Source organism: Wolffia australiana, chromosome 5 (assembly GCF_029677425.1).
Source record: "Wolffia australiana isolate 7733 chromosome 5, ASM2967742v1".
Classification (NCBI taxonomy): domain Eukaryota; kingdom Viridiplantae; phylum Streptophyta; class Magnoliopsida; order Alismatales; family Araceae; genus Wolffia; species Wolffia australiana.
Window position 1 is genome coordinate 21,124,295 of NC_135839.1, and position 22,486 is coordinate 21,146,780.

The 22,486-nt window shown below is 42.5% G+C and overlaps 3 protein-coding genes across 4 annotated transcripts; all 3 read left to right on the forward strand.

The window, feature by feature from the left end:
* The first annotated feature begins 7,539 nt into the window (after positions 1–7,539).
* On the forward strand, positions 7,540–11,549 carry LOC144703842 (serine/threonine-protein kinase AFC3-like). Of its 2 annotated transcripts, none has more exons than XM_078576113.1 (12): positions 7,540–7,706; positions 7,921–8,035; positions 8,112–8,138; positions 8,215–8,368; positions 8,455–8,503; positions 8,794–8,908; positions 9,016–9,107; positions 10,263–10,398; positions 10,809–10,873; positions 10,952–11,049; positions 11,134–11,239; positions 11,316–11,549. In XM_078576113.1, the coding sequence occupies exons 1-12, from the start codon at positions 7,617–7,619 to the stop codon at positions 11,442–11,444; spliced, it is 1,176 nt and encodes a 391-aa protein (XP_078432239.1). In that variant the 5' UTR covers positions 7,540–7,616; the 3' UTR covers positions 11,445–11,549. The 2 variants fall into 2 exon arrangements, with proteins under 2 accessions (XP_078432239.1, XP_078432240.1); XM_078576114.1 differs by having other exon boundaries at positions 7,569–7,706; positions 7,851–8,035.
* A 5,909-nt stretch (positions 11,550–17,458) lies between these two features.
* On the forward strand, positions 17,459–19,649 carry LOC144703839 (FRIGIDA-like protein 4a). The gene is made up of 3 exons (XM_078576110.1): positions 17,459–18,386; positions 18,912–19,087; positions 19,167–19,649. The coding sequence occupies exons 1-3, from the start codon at positions 17,471–17,473 to the stop codon at positions 19,647–19,649; spliced, it is 1,575 nt and encodes a 524-aa protein (XP_078432236.1). The 5' UTR covers positions 17,459–17,470.
* A 212-nt stretch (positions 19,650–19,861) lies between these two features.
* Positions 19,862–22,486, forward strand: LOC144703841 (aldehyde dehydrogenase family 2 member C4-like). The gene is made up of 9 exons (XM_078576112.1): positions 19,862–19,988; positions 20,066–20,208; positions 20,281–20,664; positions 20,749–20,838; positions 21,053–21,226; positions 21,292–21,429; positions 21,502–21,639; positions 21,707–21,768; positions 22,066–22,486. Exons 1-9 carry the CDS (start codon positions 19,910–19,912, stop codon positions 22,337–22,339), a joined length of 1,482 nt encoding a protein of 493 aa, XP_078432238.1. The 5' UTR covers positions 19,862–19,909; the 3' UTR covers positions 22,340–22,486.

The following is a 22,486-nucleotide window of genomic DNA, read 5'->3' on the forward strand; positions in this document are numbered from 1 at the left end:
GCGTTGCCGCTGACCCGGAGAAGGTCCGGGCCATCACGTCATGGCCGACACCGGCCAATATGCACGACATTAGGAGTTTCATAGGTCTCGCGACCTTCTATAGGCGATTCATACAGAACTTTAGTTCCATCACGGCACCCATCACCGACTGCCTCAAGGAGGAGTTGTTCGCTTGGACACCGGCAGCAGAACGAGCTTTCCAACAAATAAAGCTCATGATGACCCAGGCACCGGTACTACGCCTTCCCGACTTCGGGAAGGTCTTCGAGGTCTCATGTGATGCCTCGGGCATCAAGATCAGAGGCGTCCTCAGCCAGGAGGGTCGCCCAGTCGAGTTCTTCAGCGAGAAGCTGAACGACGCCAAGCTGCGTTACTCCACGTATGACAAGGAGTTCTACGCCGTCATACAGGCCTTACGGCATTGGCAGCACTACCTCCTATCCTTAGAGTTCGTACTCTTTTCGGACCACGAGGCGCTCAAGTATCTGCACTCACAGCAGAAACTGAGCGACCGACACGCCAAGTGGGTCGAATACCTACAGGACTACACGTTCGTCATCAAGCACAAGAAGGGCAAGGATAACGTCGTCGCCGATGCCCTTAGCAGGAGAGCCCACGTGCTGAACATCATGAAGGTGACAGTCCTAGGGTTTGAAACCGTCCGAGACGGGTATGACAGCTGCCCTGATTTCAGCTCTATCATCGCCGAGGTTCGGCGAGGCCCGTCCCAGGACTATAGGGACTTCGTCATTACTGATGGATATTTGTTCTATAAGAACAGATTATGCGTGCCACGCACGTCACTGCATGACTTTCTCACTTGGGAGTGTCATGCCGGAGGGTTTAGCGGCCATTTTGGCCGCGACAAGACGATAGCGGCCGTAGAATACCAGTTCTACTGGCCTTCGCTGAAGCGCGATGTCGGCAACATAGTTGCCCAATGTCGTGTATGTGCCTTGGCCAAGCAGGTCAAGAAGAGCGCCGGACTATATACCCCACTACCGACGCCCAAGTGTCCGTGGAATGACGTGAGTATGGACTTCGTCTTGGGATTGCCTCGCACCACGAGGCACCAAGACTCCATCATGGTAGTCGTGGATAGGTTTTTGAAGATGGCTCACTTCGTGCCTTGCGCGAAAACTTCAGATGCCGTGAAGGTCGCTCAGCTCTTCTTCCGGGAGATTGTGCGCCTTCACGGCCTGCCATCCTCGATCGTGTCCGATCGTGATGTTCGCTTCACAAGTTACTTTTGGAGGACCTTGTGGAGTCTTTTGGGCACGAAGCTCAAATTCTCTACTGCCTACCATCCGCAGACCGACGGTCAAATGGAGGTAATCAATCGGAGTTTGGGCAACCTTCTCCGTTCCCTAGTTGGCAAACATCTCGCGTCGTGGGACCTTATCATACCACACGCTGAGTTCGCATACAACTCCTCGGTGAACTGTACCACCGGGTTGAGCCCCTTTGAGATCGCCTACGGCCAGGCATCCCGTCGACCTTTAGACCTAGCTCCCATAGATCTGCATGTTAGGGTTTCTGAAGACGGTCTTGCATTTGCCCAGCATATTTCTGCATTACATCATCGCATTCATGATAGGATCACGCAGCAAAATGCCTTGTACAAGCAAGCCGCCGACTTGCATCGCCGACCTAGAGCATTTGATGTGGGAGACTTAGTGATGGTCAGACTTAGGCCGGAGAGGTACTCTCCCGGGACGGCTACGAAGCTGCATGCTCGTAGTGCCGGCCCATTCCTGATCCTCCGAAGAGTGGGCGACAATGCGTATGTCGCCGAGATTCCCCCCACTTGGGGAATAGGCTCCACATTCAATGTGGCGGACCTAGCTCGGTATCGAGCCCCTTCTCACCCCCCAGACCCAGCCTCTTAGACCCCATCAGCGTGAGTGAGTTTGCCACAACCACTACCCCGATTGTTTCACCTGATAGGCACGAGGCAATCGGTTGTGTACTGCAGGAGGTAATTGACCATGCAGGTGAGGGGATATTGAGGAGGTTCCTGGTGCGCTGGGCGGGATGGAATTGTGCGGACGACACGTGGATTACAGAGCAGGAGCTCCAGCGCCTTCGGCCAGATCTTCTTCACCCGCTGTCGTTCATCCACCCTGACTCGCCGGAGTCGAGTCCTTCCCACCCCGGGAGGGTTGATGGCGCGGCACCACCGGACACCACCGAGCCGTCACACAAGGAGCCACCACCGATACGTGTTCAGCCAACACGACGAGCCGCTGCATCGACGTGCGACCCCGGGTTCAGATACTCGACATGACGTCGCGCCACCTTCATCTTGGGATCGTTTCACTTATGCGTTCTTATTTTCTTTCCCCATTCTTCGCCTCTCACTTTGTCGATGTAGTGAGGGGAAGAGCCCATATGAGGACATCTTCCCCTCCCACATACTTTGATGGGCCTGACAAGCCCTTATCTTCTTTTATTTTCATTTTCTTTTTCTTTTTGTTTTTGTTGTTTAAAGGGGGCCCATCTTCATCCATCCTATATAAGGAGGGGTGGGCGCCCAAGACACTCTTACTCTTGAATTTCCATTTTGAAAGTTATCATTTTGTGGGAAGACCAAGAGTCACGACCGTGAGAGGAGAAGGAAGAAGAAAGAAGAAGAAGAAGGAAGAAGAAGAAGGAGGAAGAAGAAGAGGAAGGAGGAGAGGAAGAAGAGGGAGAGAAAGAGGAAGAGGGCATCGTCGTCGCCGCCAGGCCGACACCGCCACCGTTCACGCCGACCGGCGGCCTGCCATTACTCGCCATCCGGACCGCCGTCGACAGCTCTGCCGGCTCGACGTCTTCGCGCTGCCGCTCGTCAAACCGCCATCCTGCCGACACTCGCGCACCGTCCCACCCGTCAGAGCCTGTTACCGTTAGCCTGCGCGCGACGGCTCTGTCGACGCTCCCGTCGTCGTCCACTCCGCCGGCGGCCATCCTCCCACGTCGACGCCGACCGTCGGCATCTCTACCGCTGCCGGGCGCCGTAACAAACGACGCCCGCGCATGTCGCGCGCGCGCCAACTGCGCACGACAGTGCCACCGATCGCCGGGTCCTGCCGACGCTCCCGCCGTCGACCACTCAACCGGCGGCCATCTTCCCACGTCGATGCCGACCGTCGGCATCTCTGACGCCCGCCGACCATCTGCGTCGCTACCCGCCTGCTCGAACACCGTCAGCTCGTCTCCGCACCTTTGTCGACCACACATCGCGCGTGCTACCTGGGCGCCTCACCGCTTGCGCGTAGCACCTCCTTCGCGCGTGCTCGTGCGCGTTGCGCTCGCCCGCGCACCGCGCTCACCGCGGAGCGCCCACGCCCTCGCGTGTCTCACCCTTCAGCACCGCACCGGGACGCCTCTCGCAGCACTGCCACCACCGTCCACATCCCACGCTCCCTCGCCTGCAGCTGACGACGCCCTCGAGCCCTATTATCTCCTGAACTCCAGCAACCAGTTATCCATCGCCAGCGCGACGAAGGTACTCCCCTTACCCTGCACCCTTTACGTCACTTACTTTCTTCAGTATACTTTCGTATTGCCTCCTCCGCGCTCGGGATAGATAGGTGAGAGCGAGACAGGTTGAGAAAATGATGATTATTATCGAGAGTCTTACCTGCCTGGTATGAGTCGGTTCTCCCGACGCGTGTGAGCACGACCGCGGGGTTTCCCCGTTCGTCGACGTACTCGTCCTCGACCCTCTCGGGCGAGGTTCAAGAGGTCCGTCTGACCTCATTCCAAAGTGAACCCGTCAATTCTCTGTTACGGCTTCCCCCCCTCGTCGACGCACGCACGTACAACACGTAGGATTTCATAAATTCACGTCATCATCCATACTTGTCGCTAGCCTCCGTCGGACGACGTTGGACGACGTAGTCCGACAAGATCTCGATTCGATACCGAGCTCTACCCTCGGTGACGACCGGACGACGTCTTGACGACGTCCAGCACCATAACATGCATATTGAGTATGCTAATATGATCATATTTACATGTCTATTTGCATTAGATCACTCATATCTACATGTTATGAAGCTTAAAATGATTAAATCTATTTTTAGAATGAATTTGTGAATTTTCTACATTTTGTGTATTTTTTGGGAATTTTTGGATAATAGATTCTAAAAGAATATAATTTTTGGGACAAAATATGATTTTCTGGAATTTTTAGACATTAATTTGGAAACATATAATTTTTTCTAAGTCAAAATATATATTTATTTGTATTTTAGGGGTTTATTTTATTTAATATAAAATTTAAAACTATTTTTAGCTTTTTTTATTCGTGCCGCCACGTGCTGTCGTTTGATTCGTCGAACGGTGACAAATAATAGCTCCCAATGATGATTAATGCCAGCTAATTGTTAGCTAAGTTAATGATTGGCGTCATCCAATCATTAACCAAGCAATCATCGCTTCGGGATTCGCGAAGCAATGATTGCACTGACTAACACATTTTTTAATGTTTTTTTTGGTGCAGGATGACGTGGCACACTCGTGTCCACTCATTTAAAACAAAAGAAAAAAAAGAGAGAAGAAAGAAGAAAGAGGGTGACGTGGCGCGCTGAGGCACCGCCACGTCAGCCTCGAGAAAGAGTTTTTTATGTTTTTTTCTTTTGTTTTTCTTTGTCCTTTCTTCAGGTACACGTGGCACGGAATGAGAAAAGCACCCGCACGAAATATGAGAAGCGCAAAATCTCAAGCGCTTTGGCTTCTTAACAGACACGAAAAACGAGGACATTGACAAGGAGGGAGAAGGAAATCAAGGGCTAGGATTGGCTCAACTTCAAACGGCCATAACTCTTGATCGATAACTCCGATTGAGCTGAACTTTTCAACATTGCTTCGCCTTCCCCTTCTCTTTCCATCCATACCCTTTGATATATAAATAGAGGCCTGGATCATTGTAAAATTCATCTTGAACTTGCTTCCTACTTGTGTGGGAAGATTGAAAGATAGTGAGTTTTGAGATCCATCAAGTGTGTTCTTGGTGTCGTAGGTGTGTGGGGAGAAGCATTAAAGAAGAGAGGGAACTTATTGACACTCATAAATCTCTGTGATCTTGGTGGAACGTAAGGATCTAATGTAAGTGTCTTCGCCTTACGTTGTTCTTTACGAACATCATAATTTACTTAGTGTTTTTCATCGTATTTCCACACACATTTTACTCATTTACATTCTCTTATCTCATCTCTCTATCCTCTCCATCACACCGTGCTACATTCAGCCATTACCATCGTTCACACACTTGACCATCATTGTACTCTTCACGTTCACTTATTCGTTGTTAAATTAACATATAACTTACATTCTATTACTCGATATCACTAACTCATATCCTCCACTCTCGTCTCCATCAATTCTCTCGTTGATTATCACTATCATAAGGAATTAATTCCTTAATCATCATTCCTTGTGGAGATGATCTGTACTCATCACTAACTAAGTATCCTTAAGTATGGTTAAATATATTTTTATTGAATAATCTCAATTACCAACGACGAATTAAACCCCTAAAATTGAGATTATCAGTACTATAGCAACAGATATCCGATATCGTCATTCGATATCCGGATATCAAAAAGACAAGCACCGGCAAATTGATTTTTGGTATCCATTACAGCATCCATCCTGATACCATAATCCAATATGCTATTGGGACAGATGATCCCTATGTGAGGGATGCCATTCAGGATGATCACTTTCTCAACAAGGGACATAGGGATGTGACTATGACCTCCACATTTTTTTATCAATTCATGGAATCAATGAATTTTTGGATCGCATCCTCTACGCAGAACCAATATTTACTGGCTTTTCCCATAATCATTCAATTCAATGGTAACATCTTGAACTGGGTGGTGATCCGTCATGTAAAACACTAAATCATTAGGCGGTATTTTGGAGTCTAGGGGGTATCCGGTTCAAGAATGACCCCTTGTGAACATATTGTTAAATTTCATAAGTGAGCTTAAACACATTTTTACTATATATATGGTTATTATTAGAGTTATTAATTCCATCTAACATGGTTTTAATCCCATCTAATTTGGGATTAAGGCATTCATCATATTCTTATGGTCGCAAATATGTGCAGAAACCAAGTGAGTTACATTACCGTGATGGTAGTTTTGTAATGTGACGTACCCATGCGGTCCTATAAAAGTACTACGCGAAACCCTCACAGTCCCAATCTACATTGGATGAACAAGTCTCTTCTGTTGTGATTTAGAAGATCCATTCCCATTTGTCAACCAAGATGGATTCTGGTATGCTTTCATCACAAAATATTTTTATTACATATTTTATGGTCTTTCACACTTCTCACCGAGGGGTCTCACTATTTTCTCCATTCTCCAATGTATTAGTGGCCTATCACACACACCCTATGTACCTCTACCTTTTACATCAATTCACCCCTAGGAACTGAGCCCATGGATGGGCTCACCCATACCCATAATACCCTGAAAAGGAGGGGGGAAGCTTATTCATCCATGAGCTCAAAAAAATAGAATATGGACCTTCACTTGTGGACTCTAATGAGAATTTCACAACAAAAATCTCCCATCTATTTTACTAAAAATTGGCTACCCAAATACCCTAAAACGGAGGAGGAGAACATATTTATCCATGAGCCCAAAAAAACTAAAAAATGGACCTTCATTTGTGAACTCTAATGAGAATTTCAAAACAAAAATCTCCCATCCGTTTGACAAACAATTGTCTCCCCAAATACTCCTAAAAAGGAGGAGGTGAACATATTAATCCATGAACCCAAGAAAACTAAAAAATGGACCTTCATTTGTGAACTCTAATGAGAATTTCAAAACGAAAATCTCCCATCCATTTGACAATCAATTGGCTCCCCAAATACCCCTAAAAAGGAGGAGGTGAACATATTAATCCATGAACCCAAGAAAACTAAAAAATAGACCTTCATTTGTGGACTCTAATGAGAATTTCATAACAAAAATCTCCCATCCATTTGACAAACAATTGGCTCCCCAAATACACCTAAAAAAAAGGAGGTGAACAAAATCATCCATGAGCCCCAAAAAACTAAAAATTGGGCCTTCATTTGAAGACTCTAATGAGTATTTCACAAAAAAATCTCCCATCCATTTGACAAACAATTGGCTCCCCAAATACCCTAAAAAGAAGGAGGTGAACATATTCATCTATGAGCCCAAAAAAACTAAAAATTGGGCCTTCATTTGAAGACTCTAATGAGAATCTCCCGTCCCTTTGACTAACAATTGGCTTCCCAAATACCCAAAAAAGGATGAGGTGAACATATTCATCCATAAGCCCAAAAAAACTAAAAATTGGGCCTTCATTTGTGGACTCTAATGTGAATCTCCCGTCCATTTGCCTAACCAATTGGCTCCCCAAATACCCTAAAAAGGAGGTGGGGAACATATTTGTCTATGAATGAACCTAAAAAAACTAAAAATTGGGCCTTCATTTGTGGACCCAAACGAGAATAACAGGCCACTTCCAACCATATATTTCAACAGATGGGCCTGGCCCAACAGCTCTTCGTCAATCTCTCAGCTCTGCAAGGAACAGAGCAACGGAGCAGAAGTCTTCGCCGGCGAACCTCGGAGATGAGCAGCAGCGGGGCCGACTGCCGCTCCGGAAGAGATAGCAAGAAGCGCCGTCGACTGGGGAGAGATTTGAGCTCGCCGGCCTCGGAGGTGTGATTTTTCTTTCTTGGGCCAACTCTTCGAAGTTTGATTCCGGGCTAGGGTTTGTTTGCCATGGCGAAATCGAGGGAAGAAGTGGTGCAAGTAGCTATGGCGTCTGCTCTGCGTTCTAGATTTTCTCTGAAATTTTCTCAGGGAGACGGCTTGGAGGAACCTTGGGTTTTACGCCTTAGTTGTAGAAGGACTCACCTTCCTCGTTTTATAGTCGTTACGCGACAACGGCGCTCCGCCAGCGACTCGGGCTGCGTCGCCGCCGTGGAGGGCGGACGATCGGGATGGGCATATCGTGTTCGAGCTCGGTGATAATTTCACTCCTCGATGTGGGTTTCCTCCCGTTGTTGTCTCTGTTGATTCAGTGATGTTTCTAACTTTGTTCTTTGCTTTGTAATTATGCAGATAAGATATTAAACAAGATGGGGGAAGGTGTTTGTCTGCCTTTCGCTTGGTCGCAATATTATTGAATTTGGTTGGATTCCGTCAGCAAGCATTTCAACTGCAGGAACATTTGGACGGGTTTTGGAATGTTGGGATCGTGAAAAACGCGAGCATGTGGCTATAAAAGTAGTCCGAAGCATTAATAAATATCGCCGTGCTGCGATGATTGAAATTGATGTTCTTAATACTCTGGCCAAACATGATAAAGGAAGATCACGGTATGGTGCCACTGATTTTCCCAGCTGAGCAGAAAATCACTTCTTTTGATGGTACATATCTCTAAAAAATCATAAACTTTTGACAGATGTGTTCAGATTCGAAGATGGTTCGACTACCGCAATCACATATGCATTGTGAGTGACCTTCATAACACATTTCCCCCTTTAGGTCAAGGTATATCCTTATTTTAGATTTTCATTTGTGAATTGGTAGACGAAAGTGTTCTACCAATTACGTGTTGTTTTTTGTCCTGGCATTTGAACGACATGCAGAGCTGTTTTATCATGAATTTAGGGCTAAACCACGGGTTTTCCCTTAAATTTGTTCATTTTCCCAATTAATACTGCCGCAGTTCATTGCTGTTCATTAGCTTACCCTTGGAGCTAATTTTTGAATCTTTTTTAATATGTGATGTATTCTACAGGTGTTTGAAAAGCTTGGACCCAGCTTATTCGATTTCTTAAAGAGAAATAAATATCGTCCATTTCCGGTAGATCTTGTTAGAGACTTCGGGCGGCAGCTCTTAGAATCCGTTGCATGTGCGTGGATTTTATCCAACCGATTATCTCGTTAATTTGAACCAAGAAGAAAGAGATGCTGAAGTTGTAATTCTTTTTTATCATTTCCTCATCTTTGGTTTATGCAGACATGCACGATTTACACCTCATCCATACGGATCTTAAGCCAGAAAATATTCTCCTTGTTTCTGGTGATAACATTAAGGTCCCAATTCATAAGGTACCCTTTTTGCCCTCTTTCTATATCAGGGTTGTCAAAAACTTGTCATCATCACCTTCATCTGTGTGTGACTATGGAGGACCATGACAATGATGACGTCATCATCGAGTGTTGGGTGATGAGGACATCGAAGATGACGAATTTGTCATCGTCATTGTTACTCTCCGCTCGTCATTGTCATTCCTGTCCTCTCACTTGGGTCAGCAGGCGAGGATGAATTCGTTATCCTCATCTCAAAATGTTGTCATCCATAGGTGAGTTGGACAAAGGAGTATGATGATGATGACATAATCATCAATGGTTGGATGATGAGGATGATGAGGATGATGATGGTGATAAATTTTTCATCTTCTTTGTCCAATTGTCATGGTCACTCTCGTCCTATCACTAGGAGTGGGTGGGCTGTGACAAATTCATCATTCTCAATGTCATCCCAAAACTTTGTCTTTTTCATTATGTGTGACTTGGGCTAAATTTGATGTCATTGTCGATATTGTTATTGCTGGTTAAATGATGAAGACAATGACTATGATGAATCCCTCATCCTCATTCTTGTTGTGCTCTCATCATTGTAGCTCCTGTCCCCTCATTTGTTCTGGTGGATGATAATGAATTCGTCATTTTCATTTACAACTTCTCCTCCATCGTTGTCATCCATTAGTGACTTGGACAGAGGACTATGCGGATGAGGAAATCATCATTGACATTGGATCACGAGAACAATGACGTTGACAATGATGAGTGTGTCATTGACATTGTTTTCTGTATGCTCATGATTGTCAATCTTATCCTCTAACTAGGGTTGGTCGGTGATGATGACTTTGTCATCATCATCCTTAAATCAATATCTGGGCTTTGATGATTGACGATGTTTGATCAATTGATGGATGACAAAGACAAGGTCGAGTGTCTTTTTCATCCATCAATTGTTCGTATCGTTGAGGCGCTAGTATCTTTTTGGGGTGTAGGGGGATAAAATGTATGCCAGTGTGGTCATATCTGTAAATGGTGTGTACATAACTTTGCATTTTTAATTGTAACAGGTGGGCCACCGGTTCGGGGTGGTCTGCCCTATTTTCTTCAAAAAAAAAAATTCTCTATCTCCGCTCTGGCGGTTAAACACACGTTATGTGCATGATATTTACAAACTCGCAGGACTCGATGCATTTTAGGTACTTGCCGAAGTCGAGTGCTATAAAATTGATTGATTTTGGAAGCACTGCGTTTGAAGACCAGGACCGCAGCTCCATTGTCTCAACACGGCAGTACAGAGCACCAGAGATAATCCTTGGTATACTAATTCTGCGCTGAATCAATATCTCGCTTATTATTGAAGTATTCCGTTTGAAGAAGTAATAAATTCCTCAACAAAATATAGTTCATTCGGTTGTATTTGGTTTACAGTTTTTTGAGAATGATAAATTCAAATCGAAATATTACAGTTTCCTTCGACTCTGTGGAAAACTCCAGTTCGAATAAAACACTTAATTATATATATCATTCTACCTTAAGCGAGCACAAATATTTTTAACTATTTTATTTATCTCAGAGTGTTCCTAGGATATTGTGTCGGGCATTCAACGTTGACTTCTGGACACCAAAGTCAACCATTGATTCTCTCTCATTCTCTTCAACATAACTTCGTATGAATGTCATGAAATCGTGAGCTTATTTCTAATAATCTCTGGGACATGATCTCAGGATTAGGCTGGGACTATCCCTGCGACCTCTGGAGCGTTGGGTGCATCCTCATGGAGCTGTGCTCGGTAGAGCCACGGGCCTTTTCCTCTGTTTCTCTCTCTACCCCTGTTCGTTTCTCTCTCAACTGTGGCTGGGCTTGCTAGGGTGAACAACTATTCCAGACCCATGAAAACCTGGAACACCTGGCGATGATGGAGAGGGCCCTTGGCCCGCTTCCTGATCACATGATCAGCAGAGCAAGGTTTCTTTCTCAAGCTTCATTTCTATTTCTCTCTCTAAATTATATCTCTCCAAATTCTCTCTCTAAACTCTCTCTCTGATTCAGTCGGGGGGCGGAGAAGTACTTCAAGGAGGGGGCGAGGCTTAATTGGCCAGAAGGTGCAGTCTCCAGAGAGAGCATCCGGGCTGTGAGGAAGGTTGACCAGTTCAGAGTGAGTCTTTTCTTTTGTGGTTCTAATTCTTGATTGGCGATATCTGGTTTTTGTGCTGACTTCTTGGTCAACGCAGGAGCTGGTCTTTCGGTACGTTGACCATTCACGGGAATCGTTCTTGGACTTGCTCCTCGGCCTCCTGACGTTGGACCCGGCTGATCGCTTCACAGCCCAGGACGCCCTGGCCCACCCGTTCTTTGACTAATCTTTGGCTGAATTATTCCCCTCATCTCATTAATCTTTACTCTTTGATTAGCATTAGAAATACTAACTTCATTTCTCTCAATATCAAGCGCAGAAATGTCACTTACCTCGCCCCACTTGATGGACATGCAGCACCGGCTTCTATATCTTGTCGTCATCAGTCATCTGTCCCCTTCCGTCCCATCATTGATGATGACGAGTCATGTCATTGTCATCGACCACCGTCATCGAGTAAAAAATCACTAATTGAGAAAATATTTGTTTCTACCAATTGATGGGTGAAGACTGTTGAGATGTCCTGCCCAGAGAAGGTTGCCATTGCCACGCTTGCCTGTGGCTGGTCTTCCCGTCATCAGTCAACCATCCTGACCTTGGAATGGGAACGGAACGAAAGGGCATCGTGACCGCGAATTGTAGTACTACAATGGCGACGGTGTCTTTGTCACCTGTCCGCGACTCTGTTATGGTCAATGTCATCATAGTCTGATGAAATACCTATGATGATGGTGATTGTGGGATCAACACAATGATGACTACGAAGTAGGACGTCGATGTCGTTGTAGTCATCGAGAACCACAGAACGAAATGTAACTAAATCATCGTCCTATGAAGGTGAAAGGGGTCATCGTTTATGACAGATGGCAATCAGTCCTCTGTCTGATATGTCGTCCGTTCCCAGCCATTCGGACAAAGAAACAGAACAACTGATCACGCTTTGGGTCCATCCCGTTCCGTTCGCCTTTTCTGTCATCAGTCATCCATTGCAAAACTGCACCTCTAGTGTTCGCCCGTTCTGATACCGGTATCGGGACAGATGTTGTATCGAATACCCGAAATTCCCTTTTCGGTATCCTTTTTTTTGACATCCGGATATTGAATATCGGTATTGGATATCGGTTGCTATAGTGCCGAAATCCGATATCGATATCCGTCTCAAGGTCATCATCCGCCTTCATCTTAGGGAGGAGGATGATGACATCGGTTTTCGATGTTGGATATTGAATTCCGATATCCAACATCGAAAACATTACTTCATGTATTTCGAATTGAAACTTTTGAATCTCTTTCAATTAAAAAATTTGAATCTAAAATACATGAAAGAGAGGGTTTGGCGGACGGTGGACGACAAACAGCGACATCAGCGGATGGTGGCATCAAAAGACGGTGGCGAAGGCGAAAGCGGCAGAGGGGGGTAAGCTCTTCTTTGCCCTGGAATTTGAAAATACTCGATCTTCCCTTGCGCCCTGGAAATATGGACACTCAAAAGGTAAAGAGTTGGAATCTTGGCTATAAAACATTATGTGAAAAGTTCAACCAGCACCTGCGTCAACGAGGTCGACGTGGGACGAGTTCAACCAATACCTAATAGAGGCCATGCCTAATGAGGGAGTGTTCACCCCACTATTTGGGTGAGCCAGCACAGGGGCGAAAAGCTTCCCCTTACTTGCTTCTATTACAAGGGAGTTGTTGTCCGTATGTGCAACAAGCGCTAATACTCTGCGCATGTTCTCGGCGGGCAACATTATTAACACGTACAAGAGATCACGTATGTCGTCGACAAGCATCGAAACACTCATCACTGTGAAGTGTTGGCTACATGCAGACAACAAGCGATGGTATACTGATGTGGAGCTGCATTCTGATGACAAGGATGGACAAGATGGGGTAATCGCATCTGCTTGAAGTACACATCACCTACTTTGACTACTCGAAGTACACATCACTTGCATTGACTACATTTTTATGCATATTTTACGTAATCATTTATTTGTTATTTTTCGCTATGCATGGGATGACCAAGTAAGCACAAACCTTTGATAGAATCGTGGGGAAATTCTCAAGCCAAGGGCGTATTTTGACGATTACAAGTTACAAAAGGCATCTTTTGCTAAATATTTCGCAACATTTACCTTAATATTTCTTGAATTTTGTTAAAATTTTACACCTACCCAATTAGTAATAAACATATTTCAAATTCACAATTAATTGAATAATATAAATATTAAGTATATAAACAATGTTAAAGAACCAAATAGTGGGGGTCAATTTTGATAACAAGTTTGCAACATTTTCCTATATATTTCCTGAATATACCAACATAAAAAATTTACATTTATCTAAGTAATATACATATTTCAAATTCAAAATTATTTCAATAATATAAACTTTGAGTATATAAACCACGTTAAAGAACCAAATAGTAGGGTCAATTCTATTCAAAAATTTTACAACATTTTCCCTAAAAAATTCTTGAATTTTCCAACATAAAAAACTTACACTTATCCAATTAGTAACATACATATTTCAAATTTGTACTTAATATAAATATTGAGTATATAAACCATGATAAAGAACCAAATAGTGTAGGTCAATTTTGTTAAAAAACATTTGCAACATTTCCCATAAAAATTTCTTGAATTTTCCGACATAAAACATGTACACTTATCCAATTAGTAATATACATATTTCAAATTCGAGATTAATTCAATAATAAAAACATTGAGTATATAAACCATGTTCAAGAACCAAATAGTGGGGGTCAAGTTTGTTAAAAATTTTCAACATTTTCTTAAAAGATCTTGAATTTTCCAACACAAAAATTTACACTTACCCAATTAGTGATATACATATTTTTATTTTGTACTTAATTAAATATTAGGTATATAAACCATGTTGAAGAACCAAATAGTGGGGGTCAATTTTGTTAAAAAATTCTCAACGTTTTTTCTAAAACTTTCTTGAATTTTCCAACATAAAAATTTTACACTTACCCAATTAGTAATAAACATATTTCAAATTTGCACTTATTTCACTAATTTGAGTATTAGATATCTAATCCATGTTAAAGAACCAAATAGTGGGGGTCAATCTTGTTAAAAAATTGTTCAACATTTTACTGAAATTCCTTTTTAATTTTCGATGAGAAAAAATTACACTTCATTCACCAGTATAAATATTGAGAATATAAACCATGTTTTAAGAACCATATAGTGGAGGTCAATTTTGTTCAACATTTTCTTAAAAAGTTCTTTGAATTTTCCAACACCAAAATTTACACTTACCCAATTAGTAATATACATGTTTAAATTTGCACTTAATTCACTAAAATAAGTATTAGGATTGTAAACCATGTTAAAGAACCAAATAGTAGGGGTCAATTTTGTTAAAAAATTTTGCAACATTTTCCCTAAAAATTTCTTGAATTTTCCAACATAAAACATATATACTTATCAAATTAGTAATATACATATTTTAAATTTTAAATTAATTCAATAATATAAATATTGAGTATATAAACAATGTTAAAGAACCAGATAGTGAGGGTCAATTTTGTTAAAAATTTTCAACATTTTCTTAAAAAGGTTTTATTTTTTCCAAAACAAAATAAACACTTACCCGATTAGTAATATACATATTTAAATTTAAACTTAATTTACTGATATAGGTATTAGTTTTGTAAACCATGTTAAAGAACCAAATAGTAGGGGTCAATTTTGTTAAAAAAAATTTCAACATTTTCCCTAAAAATTTCTTAAATTTTCCAACACGAAAAATTTATACTTATCAAATTAGTAATATACATATTTTAAATTAATTCAATAATATAAATATTGAGTATATAAACCATGTTAAAGAACAAAATAGAAGGGGTCAAGTTTGTTCAAACTTTTCAACATTTTCTTAAAAAGTTCTTGAATTCTCCAACCCAAAAATTTACACTTGCCCAATCAGTAAAATACATATTTTAATTTGAACTTATTTCACTAATATAAATATTCAGTATGTAAACCATGGTATAGAATCAAATAGTGGGGGAAAATTTTGTTAAAAAACTTTGCAACATTTTCCCTTAAAAGTTTTTGCAGTTTTTAACATAAACAATTTACACTTATCCAAGTAGTAATATACATCTTTCAAATTTGCACTTAATTACCTAATATCAGTATTAGGTATGTAACCCATGTTAAAGAACCAAATAGTGAGGGTCAATTTTATTAAAAAAGGTTTCAACATCTTCCATAAAAAGTTCATGAATTTTCCAACATAAAAATTTTACACTTACCCAATTAGTGATGTACGTATTTTAAATTTCCACTTATTTCACTAATTTGAGTATTAGATATATAATCCATGTTAAAGAACCAAATAGTGGGGGTCAGTTTTGTTTAAAAAGTTTGCAACATTTCCCCTAAAAATTTCTTCAGTTTTCCAACCTATAAAATTCACACTTATCCTATTAGTAATATACATATAGTTATAATTCAAAAATAATTCAATAATATAAATATTGAGTATATAAACAATGTTAAAGAACCAATTAGTACGGGTCAAGTTTGTTTAAGATTTTCAACATTTTCTTAAAAAGTTCTTGAATTTTCCAACACAAAAAATTACACTTACCCAATTAGTAATATACATATTTAAATTTGCAGTTAATTCACTAATGCAAAAACTAGGTATGTAAACCATATCAGAGAACCAAATATTGGGGGTCAATTTTGTTAAAAAAGTTTGTTTAAGATTTTCAACATTTTCTTAAAAAGTTCTTGAATTTTCCAACACAAAAAATTACACTTACCCAATTAGTAATATACATATTTAAATTTGCAGTTAATTCACTAATGCAAAAACTAGGTATGTAAACCATATCAGAGAACCAAATATTGGGGGTCAATTTTGTTAAAAAAGTTTGCAACATTTTCCATAATTTTTTTTGAATTTTCCAACATAGAAAATTTACACTTATCCAAGTAGTAATATGCATATTTCATATTTGAACTAAAATCAATAATATAAATATTATACATATAAACCATGTTAAAGAACCAAATAGTGAGGGTCAATTTTATTCAAAAACGTTTCAACATCTTCCCTAAATTTTTTTTGAATTTTCCAACATAAAATTTTTACACTTACCCAATTAGTAATATGCGTATTTTAAATTTCCACTTAATGCACTAATATAAATATTAGGTGTGTAAACCATGTTAAAGAACCAAATAGCAGGGGTCAGTTTTGTTAAAAAAGTTTGCAACATTTCCCCTAAAAATTCCTTCAGTTTTCCAACATATAAAATTCACACTTAATTCACTTGTATAAATATTAGGCATATAAACCATGTTAAAGAACCAAATAGTGGGGTTCAGTCTCGTGAAAAAATTGTTCAACGTTTTTCCTAAAAATTTCTTTAATTTTCCAACATAAAAATTTGCACTTAATTCACTATATAAATATTAGGTATATGAACCATGTTAATGGACCAAATAGTGAGGGTCAATTTTGTTGAAAATTTTCAATAGTTTCCTAAAAATTTATTTAATCTTCCAACGTTGAAAATTTACACTTACCCAATTAGTAATTTACATATTTCACATTTGTACTTAATTCAATAATATAAATATTAACTATATAAACCAATAAACCATGTTAAAGAACCAATTAAGCTTTTAGTTTCTTTTCAAATTTCGAGAAAATTATTTTAGATATTCCTTAGTCGGTTATTCCCCATAAAAACCATAGGTTATATGTTTCTCGATTAAGGATCAAGATAATTATTTGTATAATTGTGTTATAAAAATTTGGACATTATTAAGTCACAGGGGCATTTCTCTAATAACTGACACTAGTAGCATTCATTGGCGCGCACAACTCATCATAAGGTTTTAATTTAAAATAACATGGCGGACCAACTTTAAACCTTAAAATATTTTAGGAATATACCATATGAGATTGCGACGGATTCTAAAAAAAATCCGGAAATCGGTTTCCGATATCTGCAGATCGAAACCGATATCACGAAATCGAAACCAATATCTGGCATCCAATATCCGTCGCGTCACTATATCTTCGGTATCCGTCACCAATATCCGTCTATCCTTCAGAGACGGATATCAACTGATATCCGACATGAGGCACCATCCCGGTTTTCTTCTCGATATCGGTTGATGCCCCATATCCTATATAAGGTTGTCCTATATAAGATATCGGACGGATATCAGTTGGGCGAAAATTACAGTGAAGTGAAATATGATAAATCTGATAATAAACGTCATCGTTTTCATTGTAGGAGAATTTAGGTTTTCTGGTGGTGTGTCTTCGTCGGCTATGGCGATGGAGCTGGTGGAGCGATTCCAAGAGGCGTTCGAGGAGCTCGAGGCGCAGAAATCCTTGATCGAAAACTGCGTTCGTGCCTGGAAAAGCCTCACCGATCACTACTCTTCTTGGGAGCGTGATCTCGAGGAGAGATCGAAATCTCTCGAATCCAAGTTGATTGATCTCGAATCGGAATCCGCTCAGTCGCTTGAAGCGTTGTCACAGCGGGAATCCGCCATCCCCGAACGTGAATCGGCGGAAACCGCCGTCATCGAACGGCGCAGGGATGCCGCCATATCGGAGATGGAGGGCTCTCCGTCTGAATCCCCTGACATTCCAAGCGCTCTCCGTGGATTCTGCCGGAGAATGGATTTCGTCGGATTGGGGAAGTTCATGGTTTCTAGGCGTAAAGATACGAGTATACTGCGACGAGAGATATCGGATTCTGTGGCGGAGGCTGTAGACCCGGCTCGTCTGATCATTGACGCTGTTTCGGATCTCGTTGATCGTCTGGAGGATGGGGCTGGTGTCTCTGACAGGTGTTGGGCTTGCTCGTTGTTGCTTCGGACTCTTTCTGATGGAGAGGAGATGCACGATGCTAAGATTCCTACTAGCATTAAGGAAAGGGCAGAGAATTTGGCGAAGTCCTGGAAGAAGAAGGTGGAAGAAAGAAAAGAAGGTTTGCAGATGGGTGCTGCTGAGGGGCAATTGTTCTTGGAGTTGATCGAGGTATTCGGCCTCCAGATCATTTTGGAAGAAGATTTTGTAAAGAAGCTGATTGTTGACTTTGCACCGAGGAAGGACATTTTGAAGATTGCGGGTCGGCTTGGATTGGGAGAAAAGCTGAGGGGTAAGCGAACTCTGAACATAATGTATTCTCTCGAATTTTTTGCTTTGATAAATTTCGAATTTCCGATCGTATATATTTTTTTGTGGAGTAAAGTTTTGGATCTACTGTTGTCTCCATGAATTATCTTCACCAGTTTCAGCTTTTGGTCAAAATTTTAACCTTTCCTTGATTAATAGATCCATGACAATAATATATTTTTTTATCATATGATAAAAAAATTTCGTCGGTTACCCTCTTATCATTTCCTTATTAGCATATAACTTCCGAGACATCGTTTTCACAGCTGATAATAGTAATAATGAAAAAGAATCTTGTCTACGAAATCATCCCCCTTTCAATCTAAAAGTGACCTTCTTTCAGAATTAAAAAATTCCCCGACTCGAACTTTTTAACATTCTCTTCTGTATTACTTTTGGTACCTTGATAACGTTTAAGTCATTGAACTGTCACTAAAAAACTGAAAGAATCTTTGATGAACTTAAGAAAATATCTGAACAAAACCTCTAATGAACTATTTCTCTGCAGATATAATTGATGAGATGGTCAAGAGGGAGAAAGAGATCGATGCCGTGTTCATCGCGCATGAAGCTGGCTTGACCGATGATTTCTCACCCATCTCCATTCTCATGTCTTATCTTGAGACTTCGAGGAAGAGCGCCAACACCATACTAAAAAACGGCAACCACTCCCTTTCAGCTACGGTAATCCCTTCCCCATTTTTTAAATTCAACACCAAATCTTGAATTCAACACTTTCTATGATGATCTCTCCATTTTTCAGGAAGAGTCGACCAATCTAGAATTGAATGCGCTGAGATCAATCATCAAATGCGTGGAATTGCTTAATCTGGAGCAGGATTTTACTCTAGAGAGTCCAAGGAAGAGAGTCCAGATGCTGGAGAAGGCAAAGGCAGAGAGGAAGAGGGCCGCCACCGCTGCCGCTGCCGCCGCCGCCAGAGCGAAGCGGTCCCGTACCGGAGCTCCGGTCCTTTTCCGGCCCGGCAAAGCTAGCCGAGGCCCGTCTTCCCCGTGCTCGTCGTCTCGGCGGCAGCAGTCGTCGGTGGAGCAGTACATTCCGCCGCCACGCCACCCATTCGGTAGCCCCGGCGGCGGCCCGGGCTACGACCGGAGCCCACCATCTTCACACTACGTGCCGGAAGATGTACCCGGGCCCGGTGGCGGCGTGCTCTACTCGGCGCCGCCGCCGGCTGGCTACCAATTCCCCGGCGGCTACGATGACTACTCGTTTTCTCCCCACATGTAACCAAAATTTGAAGAGAGAGAGAGAGAGAGAGAGAGAGAGAGAGAGAGAGAGAGAGAGAGAGAGAGAGAGAGAGAGAGAAGAAGATTCTTTCCCTCTCCAATTCCGTGTGACCCAACGGTGCTGACTCCCTGCCTTGAGAAAAAGACAGCGAGTGACTATAAGGCTTGATAACATCCTCTCACCCTTTTTCTCCTTTTTAAAAACAGATCAAGAGGTGGGTAACGTGCAACTCTCTTGAGCCATTCCTAGAGAGAGAGACAATGGAGAAGAAGCCTTCACTCCCCGAGATCAAGTTCACCAAGCTCTTCATTAACGGCGAATTCGTCGACGCCGTCTCAGGTACCCCGTCTCCTCTTCTCTTTACTTTCTCTCTCATCATCTCTCTACTTTCTCTCTCATCTCTCTGTGTGTTCCAGGGAGAACCTTCGACACGGTCGATCCTCGAACTGGGGAAGTGTTAGCGAGAATGGCGGAGGGAGAAGAAGAGGACGTCGATATCGCCGTTAAGGCTGCCAGGGAAGCCTTCGAGCGCGGCCCTTGGCCCCGCATGTCCGGCTCCGTGAGCACTTCCCCCATCTCTCTCTCTTCTCCCTTATATCTCTCTCTAACCCATCTGTATCTCTCTCTCTAGGATCGAGGGAAGATCATGAGGAAGCTCGCGGATCTGATCGAGGAGCACGCGGAGGAAATTTCGCTGCTTGATGTAGCTGATGGGGGCAAACCCTACAGTCTGGTCAGGCACGCGGAGATCCCCATGTGTGTTGATCATCTACGGTACTTCGCTGGCGCGGCTGATAAGATCCATGGCGAGACCTTGAAAATGTCGAGGGAGTTAATGGGTTATACTTTGAAGGAGCCCATTGGAGTTGTTGGCCTGATTACTCCATGGAACTCTCCTTCTCTCATCTTCTTCTTCAAGGTCAGTCCCGCCATGGCCGCCGGCTGCACCATGGTCGTCAAGCCCGCCGAACAGTCCCCCATGTCTTCTCTCTTCTACGCCCATCTCGCAAAGCAGGCAACTTTATCAAATCCTCTAATATTTTCTTTAAAACCCGCTTCTTCTTCTCCTCCTCTCTAATTTCCTTTTTTTTTCCTTCAGGCTGGCGTTCCAGACGGTGTTCTTAACGTTGTGCCTGGGTACGGGGCCAAGGCCGGCGCCGCCTTATGCTCCCATATGTCAGTGGACAAGGTGACGATAATTAATGTTAACACATGACGATGACGACAAGGATATCGTTTTTTAGTCTGTAGCTTATCGATTCATTATCGATTGGAATTCCAATATCCGATCCCAGAAGTAGATACCGATATCGTTTTTAATTTTTAGGAGCGTTTCTGGAATTTGGGTTGTCTTCCTTTGAAGTGATTCTTTTTTTTTTTTTTTTTTTTGGATCTGGGGGAAGATAAGTTTCACTGGATCTATCGAGGTGGGTCGCCTGGTAATGGAGGCGGCGGCGAAGAGCAACCTTAAACCCGTGTCTCTCGAGTTAGGCGGGAAGTCGCCGTTGATCATCTTCGACGACGCAGACGTCGACGTCGCCGTGGACCTCGCCAGAACAGCGGCGTTTAATAATAAGGTACTCTCCAAGACGATACTTCTTTTTTCCCCTGTACAATTATTCATTAATTATTGTTTTTCCAGGGAGAAGTCTGCGTCGCGGGGTCACGGGTCTACGTGCAGGAGAAGATATACGACGAATTTGTCAAGAAATCAGCGGAGAAAGTGAAGAGCTGGAAGATCGGAGACCCGTTCGACCCGGAAGTCGACCAGGGCCCTCAGGTACTAAGAACAGTTCATCTTCTCTTAAACTCTAAAATTCTCTGGCCGGCTTATTCACAATCTCTGTTGTAGGTGGATAGGAGACAGTTTGAGAGAGTTCTCTCGTACATCGACATTGGGAAGAGAGAGGGGGCGGTTCTGGTCGCCGGAGGTCGGCAGTGGGGCGATAAGGGGTTCTACGTCGAGCCCACCATTTTCGCCGACGTGAAGGTAACTTAGCTCCGCTGCACCTACTTTGCTCTCTTCCTTTCGTCCCCTGACAAGGAGATCACGGCAGGAAGACATGACGATCGCGAAAGAAGAGATCTTCGGCCCAGTCATGTCTCTGATGAAGTTCAAGTAAACACTTAACCTGCAATCTCGAAACTCATCATCATCATTCATAAACTCGTCATCGTCTGTAAACGATGCCGGTTTCTTCATCGTCTCTCTTGATCTAAGAGAGGTTAACGAAGGGACGATGACAAGGGACGATTGTCCGATTTCAAGCCTTTACCACCTGTGCTAAAAGCTGTAGCTGATAACAAGGGCTCTACTTTTCATCTTTAAGTAGGATGTTGTTCTTCAGTAGGAACAAAGAACTGGCATTTAAAAGCATCTAAAAGAGTAGAATTTTTTTTTCTCTAATTCCTAAAGGACGATTGAGGAGGTGATAGAGAAGGCGAACCAGACTAGGTACGGGCTGGCGGCGGGGATCATGACGAATGATTTGAACATTGCAAATCGCGTGTCAAGATCGGTGCGAGCAGGCATCATCTGGATCAATTGCTTCTTTGCCTTCGACTGCGACTGCCCGTTTGGAGGGTTCAAGATGAGTGGGTTTGGTAAGGATTTGGGCTTGGCATCGCTTGAGCAGTATCTCCTCACCAAGTCTGTTATCACCCCTATTTACCACTCTCCATGGCTGTGAGCTTCTGGCCTGGTACTATTTGTTTACCCTTACTTGCCTTTTATATATTAGGGGTGGAAAATTATCATCTCACTTTACAAAAGACTTAGTCAAATGCATGCATGGTATAGTCGCTGAAGTTTTAATATAACTTGTCTCTTGATGGAC